Source organism: Symphalangus syndactylus, chromosome 1 (genome assembly GCF_028878055.3).
Source record: "Symphalangus syndactylus isolate Jambi chromosome 1, NHGRI_mSymSyn1-v2.1_pri, whole genome shotgun sequence".
Taxonomy (NCBI): Eukaryota; Metazoa; Chordata; class Mammalia; order Primates; family Hylobatidae; genus Symphalangus; species Symphalangus syndactylus.
In genome coordinates, this window is record NC_072423.2 from 73,198,294 (window position 1) to 73,209,800 (window position 11,507).

An 11,507-nucleotide genomic window follows, 5' to 3' on the forward strand; every position below is an offset into this window, starting at 1 on the left:
TTATTATCTCCACTTTATATATGAGGAAACAGCACAGATAAGCTAAGTAGCTTGCCCAAGGTTACACAGACTTTGACTAAAATTTCCAGGATTGAAACCCAAGATGGTCAGGCAACCAGAGCTTATGACATTAACCACTAGATTATGCTGCCTCTTGCTGCAGTGTCTGTGTGCTAGAAGGCTGTGGGATGCTGTAATTGAAAAAAATAATCGGCCACCTTACTAAGAAAAAATTGTGCAGAGGAAGACAGGTTTCCATGTAGTAGAAAGAACCAGAGTCAGAATCAGAAGACCTGAGTGTTGATTCTGATCCTGGTAGTAATTGGCTTTGCAACCTGGAGAGTCATTTAACTTCAGTGAGGCTCAACTTCCTCATAATTAATATGAGGTTAATAATATCAATCTCCCAAGTATTATTTATGTCAGATAGAGTGTATGAAAGTGTCTCAAACAGATCCTAGCACTAACTAAGGTTTTGCATGGAAGAAGAATGGGAGATAAATGAGGGGTGGGGTGCTTCAGAGTTAAAGGTTTGATTGGGCTTAAAGAAAGTGTAAAGTTCACAAAGAAGGACAAAATCAAAATCGAACACATGGAGAATGTTCTCTGAACGACTCCAGGGGCATGTGTGTGTGTATGTGTGTAATGGCTACCATTTTTAGAATAACTATCATTGATTGAATTCTTACTCTGTCCTAGTACTATACCGTGGGCCATATGTCATCAATAACCATGATTTAGGGACTTTTTAAAATGTGCTTTGGGTTTTACTATTACATGCATTTCATAGATGCTTAACCATGGACCATTCTGAGCTACAATGGTTTAATATAGCTTCTCTGCAGATCTCTGCAAAACCTAGCAACAGGCTGTGTTTGATGTAAAGATGTGGCAGCTCAGAACACATCACTTGTATTTGCTCCCCCTCCTGATGCTCCCCCCCATGTCTCCCTCATTCTTGCTTACCCACAGTTGTGCTCCTTAATAAAATATTAGCCCCATAAGCTTTTGCCTCAAGATCTGCTTTTGAGGAAACCTAGGCTAAAGCAGATTTTGAAAAAATATATATATCTTTTTTGGTAAAGGAAAACAGATAGAAGCCAATATGCATAGGTAAAAATCTAGCTTTATATATGCAAAATGTTAACTGGATTGTCTCTTTTCATACTTTTCTGTATTTTCTATTATTATTATTATTATTGTTGAGATAGTGTCTCGCTCTGTTGCCTGGGCTGGACCCAATGCAGTGTGCTATGATGGCTCACTGCAGCCTCGCCCTCCAGGGCTCAAATATTCCCCCCCACCTCAGCCTCCCTAGTAGCTGGGACTACAGGCATGCACCACCAAGCCCAGCTAATTTGTGTATTTCTTATAGAAATGGGGTTTCACCACGTTGCCCAGGCTGGTCTTGAACTCCTGGGTTCACGTGATCTGCCTGCCTCAGCCTCCCAAAGTGATTACAGGTGTGAGCCACTGCAACTGGCCTATCTTAAAATTTTTAAACAGTAGACAGTTTATTTTAATAAACTATTTAGAGGTACACATTTCTTTCTTCTGAAATTAACAGATGTGATGTACAGACATAAGCTGAAAAGTCATAGTGAGAATAAAAAGTATTCTTTCCTGTAGATATCCCATGAGTGTGAATTCAGGAGTAGCTTCAGTTGTTTTCATAACCTACTATCTTACACTCTCATTATTTCAGTTTTATATTACTTAGGTTTAAAGAAATAATCCATATTGATTTTCATATGTTGAAGCAATCAGTTGGAACATACAGCAATGCAGTAAACACGTCAGGCATATTAAATGCATTTCAATTATTCTGCAGGCTCCTTAGGTTTTAAAGATAATCACATTACTTACAATGCCCTGGAATTTCAAAAAATTGTCCAACAATGTTCTGAGAGTTATTTCAAGCTGCATTCCATTCAGAGAGCCCTGAAAAGTCTCTTTTGGTAAAGGTCAAATATGTGGTCTATACAGTATACAGAACCCTAAAGCCAGCATTTCCTTGTTACTGTTTATTCCCCAGGACGAACACTAAAGTTACACAAATGAAGGCTGTCTTGGATTTTGCATACTTTCACCAGAAAGGGGGTTGAATGTGACTTTCACTTTCTCACAAGTGGCCTCTTCTGTAGTGAGAATCAGACTGGGAGAGTGGGAAGGGGCTCTCGGCCATTATCCCCTCCAAATGGCCCATTTCACAGAGGAGAAGACTGAGACCAGAGACAGGGAATGTCCTCTCAGAAAACCATGTGCTGACTGGATAACTGACAGTCACTGAGTGGGCAGCATTTACGTTTCCAAAAATTAGAAGAAACCAAGTCAGCTAGTGACTCAGCTCATCCATTTGATATATGAGAAACTCTCTGGAGAAGACCTGAACTGTTTTTGGAGGCAATAAATCCATCACTCTGAAGTTTTCTGGAATGATAGTTTAACTTTTGCTCTTCCTGGTTATGCTGGCATAGAGTAAGCAGGGTTGGTATCCAGCTGTGTAGTTATTTCTATCTTTCTTTTGTTTTTTTTTTTTTTAGACAGAGTCTCTCTCTGTCGTCCAGGCTGGAGTGCAGTGGGACGATCTTGGCTCACTGCAACCTCTACCTCCTGGGTTCAAGCGATTCTCCTGCCTTAGCCTCCCGAGTAGCTGAGATTACAGCTGTCTGTGACCACGCCCAGCTAATTTTTTGTATTTTTAGTAGAGACAAGGCTTCACCATGTTGGCCAGGCTGGTCTCGAACTCCTGACCTCAGGCGATCTACCCACCTCAGCCTCCCAGTGCTGGTATTACAGGCATGAGTCACCGCCCCCGGCCCTGTGTAGTTATTTCTATGCGTGGAGTAATGTAGTCATTTTTTGACCTGTGCTCCCTCAGCCCTACACCCTGGCACTTGAAAGCAAGGGGCCATGTCCTAGCCAGAGTTGCTTTGCTTCTCTATAGAGGTAAGACCAGCGTCTTCTGGTGGTTCCCAGCCTGGGCTCTGTGCGGACCAACTGGAATTGAATCCTGGTTCTACCATTGACCAGTTACTTGATTTTGGGGAAGTGAGTTGATTTTGCATAAGTAACTTTACCTTTGTCTATCTTCCTTTCCTCATCTGTAACATAGAGATAATTTTAATACCCATTCTGCATAGAAAGTGAGGCGTACAGTGACTTTTACATAAGTAAACATCTGATGAATATTGGCTATTGATAAGTGCTCAAGAAATATTTATTAGAAAAAATGTATTAAGGGGGAAGAGAGAGAATTGCCACAAGAAGAAAGTTGTCGATATTTTTCTCAAACCATCCCAGGTCTTGCAATTCCCCACATTTCAAGTACTCTAGCATAATTTCTCAGGCTCATGGAAGGAAGGAGGAAGCACAGCTAGCTTTTTTTTTTTTTTTCAGCAGAACCATATGAAATTTACATATATATGGCATGGTCTGCTCCAAAAACTTAGAGTCTAAATTTAGCCACATTGCTCCCACGCCGGCCACCACAACTGATAACTAGAACACTCAAGTGCCCCATAAAAAGCATGTGCAGTCTCCACCTTTGTCTAGAATCCCTGGGGCTGACTCAGTCAAAGGAGTCAGATCTCTTTCCAATGGCGTGTGAAGAGAGAAGTGGCCTCCCCTTGCTTTTAACTCCGCTGCTCCTCCTGCCCAGATCCTGCACCCTGGGTGTGGACGGACTTCCAGGCTCCCCAGGCAGCACCAAGCTAGGACCCAGTGACAACTCGGGTTGGTGGCAACAGCCCTGTGAGGTCAGGGTCCCAGGAGCAGCAGGGGTCTCCAGGATACGTAGCAGCAAAAATCCCACCCTTCCAGGCCAAACCAGCCCTTGCCATGGGCCACAAGCCCTTTGCTCAGAACCTAGGTCAGCTCCTTGATATCCCTTGTCCACTTAATCACTAACCTATTTTTAGGATTTTTCGCCTATGCAGATGTGTGTCCGCCTCCTCCCCAACTATATTAGTTTGCCAGGCCTGCTCTAAGAAACTGGATGGCTTAACCAACGGAAATGTATTTTTCTCACAGTTCTGGAGACTGGAAGCCTGACATCAAGGTGTTGGTTTCTTCTAAGGCCTCTCTCCTTGGCTCGCAGGTGGCTGCCTTTTCCCTGTGTCTTCACTTGTCCCGACTGCCAAACCCAGTGCCTTCTGAGATACTGGGGATTACAATTTCAGCATACAAAATTTGAGGGCAGGGTGAGGGGACAGCCCATAACACCAACAATTAACTCTGCAAACTTAAGATATAAGTTAACATTTTTAATTTAAGAAAAAGACAGGGAGGCCAAGGCAGGTCCACCCGCCTCGATCAGGAGGTCGAGACCATCCTGGCCAACATGGTGAAACCCCATCTCTACTAAAAATACAAAAATTAGCCAGGTGTGGTGGTGGGCACCTGTAATCCCAGCTACTTGGGAGGTTGAGGCAGGAGAATCACTTGAACCCAGGAGGCAGAGGTTCCAGTGAGCCGAGATCGTGCCACTGCACTCCAGCTTGGGCGACAAGAGCAAAAACTCCATCCAAAAAAAAAAAAGAAAAATAAAATAAATAAATAAATAAATAAATAAATAAAAATAAATAAAAAGACAGGGAGGAGAAAAGAGAGAGAAAGAGAGAAAGAGAACGGTGCATAGCGAGGGGGGCCTCATTATATCCTTCCAGGACCACAGGTGGCCCGTGCTTACCATACTAAGGTGGCCACTCACGTGGCTGTTCAAACATTTAAAGTGCATCCTACTAAATACAGAAGGTCTCTGTAAGACACATGAGCCCAGAGCTTCTCTGGCTGAAATGGGAGTGAGGGGTTGAGATCCCCCCACAACTTCCTTCTCACTAAATCACCTCTGACAAGCACAGGATAAAAACCTTTGACCTGGAAGATTCCCGGTATCCGGGCTGCTTTTGTTATCTTTTCACAAACACACAGTTCATCAAGGTTTGGAACAGGGACCTATGATATCATCTGATGATCTTTAGCTTTGGAGACATAACTGTCGCTAGCACCGAGCCCAGTTTCACTGTAAAGTTGTCTGGCTGAGCTCCCGCAATCCTGCCAACAGCCGGTGCTTGTGTGGCCTGCTCTGTTTTTCCATTTTACTTCTTTTTAGAGATGGGCTTGTTAATCACCCTGCTCAACTGTGATACCGAAGAAAAGCTGAGAGAGTAAAGTTATATGCAGCCTTCCTGTGACCTGTTTGCATGTACCCTGTCAATAAAACTCAGGCAGAGTGACAGTGACAGCTGCCTTGTGGCATTCAGAGGGAATTGAGCAGTTTAGCAGCCTCCTGGACAAGTATATCATTACAGCCTAGCTGCTAAGAAAGAAAACACCTAAACCCTGGGGAACAGGCATAGCTCCTGCAGCCACCCAGGGACCTGTCTAGGATACCTGCAAGGCCTGATCAAGACTCTCCTGGCAGCTTTCTCCACACTAGGACCTCCTAGTCACAAGCTGGTTCTCACCCCCACGCACTCTCCCTGCCTGCAACAGCCTGGCTTTTAGCAGCTGAGAGGACGCGGTCCCTGCCTGGGAGGTGGCAGAGGAGAGTGACTAGAAGGGAAGGTACAATGGGAGCCAGGCAGTCAAGGGCCAGCTCCAAGGATAAGGGCCCCAAGAGGATGCTGTTCACGGGGAGGAGACAGAAGTTTTCTCCGTGGGACGATGTCCTGCTCTCGGGAAGGGACCCGCGGTCTCTGCTGAAGCGGGGCATGCACCACGTCAGCTTCAGCCTGGTCACCAGAGGAATGACAGACATCCCCGACTTTCTGTGGGGCTTGTCCGAGGTCCAGAAACTCAATCTGTCTCACAACCAGCTCCGGGTTCTCCCTCCCGAGGTGGGGAAACTGACCCGGATCGTGGTCCTGAACTTGTGCGGGAACCGCCTGAAGAGCCTGCCCAGAGAAGTGAGCCTCCTACAGTGCCTCAAGGTCCTGTTTGTCAACATGAACTGCCTGACCGAGGTGCCGGCCGAGCTGAGCTTGTGCCGAAAGCTGGAGGTCCTGAGCTTGTCGCACAACTGCCTGTCCCAGCTCCCTGCATGCTTCGCTGACCTCTCCAGACTGAGGAAGCTGAACCTCAGCAACAACTTCTTCGCGCACATCCCCATGTGTGTGTTCTCCCTGAGGGAACTGATTTTCTTGCACGTGGGCTCGAATCGCCTGGAAAACATCGCTGAGAGCATCCAGCACCTGGCCAGCCTGCAGATCTTCATCGCAGAGGGCAACAACATCCACTCCTTCCCGAGGTCGCTTTGCCTGGTCACCAGCCTGGAGCTGCTGAACCTCAACAACAACGACATCCAGACCCTCCCGAGCGAACTCCACCTGCTGTGTAGACTGGTGAGGATCGCCTGGAATCCCATGGACAAAGGGCTCCACATTTCCCACAACCCTTTATCCAAGCCTCTGCCGGAGCTGGTGGAGGGGGGCCTGGAGATGCTCTTCGGCTACCTGAAGGACAAAAAACACACCTGACGTGGGTCCCGGAGGCCTGGATGGGAGGCAGCTCATCTGGACTCTGTCAACCGGGGTACTTTTCTCGTCTCAGCTTTCTACTCTCACTCTAGTGTCTGACAATACTTTTGTTAATATTTACTAAGTCACTGTTGTACATCCATGTTAAGGAGGTGTTTGTTTTTAACTCTGTATGTTCTTAATAACCTCTGGAATATCATGTTCATCTCATCCTAAACATAAATTGAAACAGGGGGTTGGTTTTCCCCAAAGAGAACTAACAGTTCTGATTCTTCTGAGGAGCAGTGAGATTCAGCCCTTGGGAGAGTGGACACCTAACAGGTCTGAATTCAATGTAATTCAAAAGGCAAATATTTGCTAAGTACTGTGTGCCAAGTACAGTATGAGGTGCTGAAACCTGGTTTCAGATAGTTTCTACCCTTGAATCAGCAAACTGTGGCAAGGTGGCAACGGCAAGACACGTTCCTCCATCAGCCTCCGTGAAGCATTACTTGGGACCAAAAGGCAAACCACAGTGGGCTCTGTCCCCAATGACCAAAAGAGGCAGAGCTTTCCCCTTGAGTTCCGGGGGACAATCATAGGAAATTTTTCTTTCATGCGGCTACAGAGGAATAACCAAGCCACTCATGCTTATGTCTGGTGGTGAGTAATGGGTAGAAGGATGGCTTTCAGATAATAAATATGAATTGATTTAATGTGTATTTCAACCTTCCTTCCCAGTCCTCTCCCACACATTGTCATGTCCTTGAACTTCTTTGCTAGACACTAGGCAATCATCAAATGATCCCATTTTAATTTCATTTCTCCATGACTACATATGCCCTCTCAGAGATAAACTACTAAATGGGATAATTTGGCCAACAACAATGACCAAAAGGCAGAAAAGAGGGGGAAAAACATAGTCAGGTCATGCAAAAAAGCAATTAACCTTTTACAATTTGGAGGAGGGTAATATTGACTTTCCCATGTTAACGTTAAAAAAATGAATTTAGTGACATTTAGAAGCTCCTTGGAAAAAAGGCTCTATAAAAACAGGAAGCTTGTTTTTTATTTTAAGAGTATACAGCTGTTAGTGAAATACAGACACCAGGGCAAGCAGTGACAGAGTTCCTGCACCAAAGGTCACCGGACCTTACTGCTCTGGCAGCAGCCAAGAGCCACACGGCATTAATATTGGTTTAGAGCTAAAGAATCAGAATGAAAAGATGACACTGAAGAAAATCGAGTACGTTCGGGTTTACAAAGAGCCAATTGTTCTGATTTCTTGGCACATTTGTCTGTGCCAAGATTATAGCAAACGATACCAAGACTTAGCATTTGAGGTTGCTGCCAAGACTTGTATAACTTCTCAGTATTCTTAGTTTATTTCAATTTAACTTATATTTATTAGCACCTTTTCCAGTCTGGACACTGGGCGGGAAACCTGAGAAGAACAACACCTGCTCCTCCTACCACAGAGCTCCCAGGTTGGAGAAGGAGACAGACCCACGTGGTTTCTACAATATGCAGCAAGATGTGATCCCTGCTCAAGAAGGATACAAACAATGGGCTGAGGCAAGAATAACACACTGTAGGGCGTAGACTAGACTGAGCTCCAAAGTCTCAGTAACCAGAGAACAGTAAGCAAATAACATAGCTGGGATAAATCAGTCAACCCCTTAATTCTCTGCAGCCATCAAACCCTAATTCCTCCCCACCTCTGCACTCGCCTGATTTGGAAAGAGCAGCAAAGGGTTGAGGCAGTGGCTAGCTCATTCTCAGGTTCTGAGCTTAGGCAATTTTACTGTGAAAAATACTTGCTTTTTCTAAAAGCTGTTCAAAGGGGGTCCGTATAGCTTATTCATAGAGCAAGTGATTTTTTCCCAACAGACCCCAATCCAATTTTCCCACCCGTAAAAGAAGGAAGCCAATTTCTGCTGTTATCACCAGATATCATAGTTCCATTAGCACATTTGTGCATGAAGTCTTCTGTTGAACCATTGCACACAGACCTTACCAGTGTCACTTGGAGGTAGCTAAGGAAGTCTCCTCCGAATTCCCCCTCCAGCAGCAACTGGAGACCTGCCTATCGCTGCCAGGCACATCCAGGCACACTCCAGAATCCTCCCCCACGTTAGCTTGTTGCAGGCAAGACTATTTAAAGACATCAGTGGAATTCTCACTTGACCTCCTGACTCAATGCGGAATGGTAGGGCCAGGCTCCCTCCGCAGAACCCAGTAGGTCACTTACTGCAGGCTTGGCTGAAGCACACGCAGCTGTCAGACAAACACCAGCAAGTGCCAGGATCATGCCCATGAGTGTCTGCTGCTGAAGAACCACTTGGGCTCACGCTGAATTTCCATGACCTTGCTGTGGGCAGAGACGCAGGCGAGGACAGCAGCACCGCACTTGTCCTGCTGAGCAATCATTTTATTTCCTCTCCTAGCCTTTTCAGTCACTTGATCCCACAGTAACTCTACTCCAGGGAAAGAATGTGACCATATTTTGAAGGTGACCCAAGAGCTCATTATACTTTTTATAAGAAAAAAAATGATATCAATTTGGTTGTCAGCTTCCATTGGTGTCTTTCAAAAGTATAGTAGCAAGGTTTTCTTTGTTAACACTCAGCATTGAGGAACTCATAAAAGTGTAGTAGTTGCCCGATGTGCTTTAGATATTGATTCTTTGTGAATAGTCCTTTTTATTGATAAAGGGAAGTGCTGAGCACAAAACTGGTTAATGTGCTTAGTTATTCAAAATGTGAACGTGGAAAGAATTTGATATAACCTTCAGTGTCTTTGCTGTCAAATCCTATAGTTTGCTGACTGATTGTGAAATGCTTCTTCCTTATCTGTTGTATTTTGAATACTGCCACATTCAAGTAACTCCAGGTATTTCTAAAGCTTCTGAAATAAAAGCACTGAGGTGACTGGATTGGCTGCGGAGTATATTTAGCCAAAGAATACGAGCTAATTGGGTGCTTGATGTGGGGAGCTGGCTGCTCCCATTCTTGATGATGTTGTGGTTTTCATGTCACTTGGCTCTCAGTATGGAGGGATCGCAGTGTGTGTTCAGAAGCACCTTTCGAAACAGTTGCAGCTTACAAGCATACAATTAAGAAGAAATCCTATGTTCATAGGAAAGGAAGACGACTGTGAAAAGACGCATCTGTTCAAGGAATAATATTGCTAAATGCATAATACTGCAGGCACATTAGAAAGAAAAATGTAGTCATTACTTAGCTTGTTGACTTAATAAATGGTTAACAGAGAAATGCACTCCATTCTTGGGCTTTAGTTAATAGACTGCCTTTCTGGAGTAAGGAAAGATAGAACGACTTCATGACTGCACCTGGATTTCACAATAAAGTCATGCTTGTGCTGGAAAGAGATAAAAGAGGGAATGCTGTCACTATTTGTACAGACGCATTAAACTAAACCTTTTCTTTTGGCAATGAATATTACATTTTGAAAGTGTATTTCATATGGCTCAAAGCATATACTGAATATGCATTTTGAGAGCCATTCATTAAAAACAGAGGAAGATTAAAGGAATGTGGGCTCAGCTACTGGAACGCACGCACATTCAGGTATCAACACTTGAGATTATTGGGGAAATGGAGGCCCAGAGGCTGGACTGGGGTGTATTTCTCATATGCTAGGGGGAGTCCCCTGTCTAGATGGAGTCACTGAGATTCTGGTACAAATGGTGAAAAAGAGAAGATGAATTCAGGAAATGGTCTAAAAAAATTAAAGCTGCTAAATTAAGCCACTATGAAGATTCTAAATACTAAATTATGGCATTATTACCTACTAATGAAGTATCCAAATGCTCTTGATTTTCTCATTCCACAAAAGAATTATTTTCAGTACTCTGTAAGATATACTTGAGAAACACAAAATACCCAGCTAGTGTGCAATGAAGTACCAGTACCCTTGAGGTAATGTCTTAGTTGTAACTAATCCAAGAATACCAAAATACAACCCCTTCCTACATTTCAAGAAAACAAAATAAAATTAAGAGGAACATGAAAGTTATTGTAAACAATAATGGGAACGATCTTGACTTTGTTGAGAAGAGAACTTTCTACAAGTGTTTCTTTTAAGTTTCCTGTCTAGTTACATGTTGAATCCAAAGCATTACTGATTTTTTTAAAAGAACAGCACAGTAATAAAAAGAGGATGCAGGGAGGGCTCATAATGAATTTGTAAGAGCTTGGGCATCATTAGGCAAGCATAACCGAAAGCCATTAGCATGAACCTTGCTATGCAGATTTTTTTAGTAGTGCCATAGGAATCTACTTGCAAGGAGAGAGCTGATTTCCTATATGCCTCTAGACTCACTCCTTATTTCAGCACAGGACAGAAAATAAAAGGCAAACTGGAGTACCATCAGGGTATTTCTTGAAACTCTTTTTTTTTTTTTGGAGATAGAGTCTCGCTCTGTCACCCAGCCTGGAGTGCGGTGGCATGATCTCAGCTCAACGCAATCTCCACTTCCCAGGTTCAAGGGATTCTCCTGCCCCAGCCTTCTGAGTAGCTAGGATTACAGGTGCCCACCACCATGCCTGGCTAATTTTTGTATTTTTAGTATAGACGAGGTTTTGCTATGTTGGTCAGACTGGTCTTGAACTCCTGACCTCAGGTGATCCGTCTGCCTCAGCCTCCCAAAGTGCTGGGATTATAGGCATGAACCACCGTGACCGGTGAAACTCTTAAGAGAAACGTAGATTATGAAAAGTGTAAGGCGATACAGGCTTTAAGGGTGTGAGCTGCAGCTGCTGATGGGACATCACTTACTCACCCATGTTCTTTGGTCTTGAGTGACTTGGGTTCCTCAGAAGTCAATGTGCCCAGACATGGCACTGTGGGGAAGTCTCTGTTATCTTCCCATCTCCTAAAGGTCATGCCCACCACCCTATGTATGCCCGGAGGTGGTGGCTCAAATGATATTTGTTGTGGCAGATTAATCAAGAAGATTAAGAAGAGGCTCTGCGGGGTGGTGGGAAAGCTCTGAGCTGAGAGCAGGCACGTGGCATGGCGCTTACT

At 44.4% G+C, this 11,507-nt stretch overlaps 1 protein-coding gene across 1 annotated transcript; it reads left to right on the plus strand.

Annotated features, from left to right (window-relative positions):
* The first annotated feature begins 5,523 nt into the window (after window positions 1–5,523).
* On the plus strand, window positions 5,524–6,479 carry LRRC30 (leucine rich repeat containing 30). The gene has a single exon (XM_055292709.1). The coding sequence runs from the start codon at window positions 5,574–5,576 to the stop codon at window positions 6,477–6,479; it is 906 nt and encodes a 301-aa protein (XP_055148684.1). The 5' UTR covers window positions 5,524–5,573.
* Window positions 6,480–11,507: the final 5,028 nt, after the last annotated feature.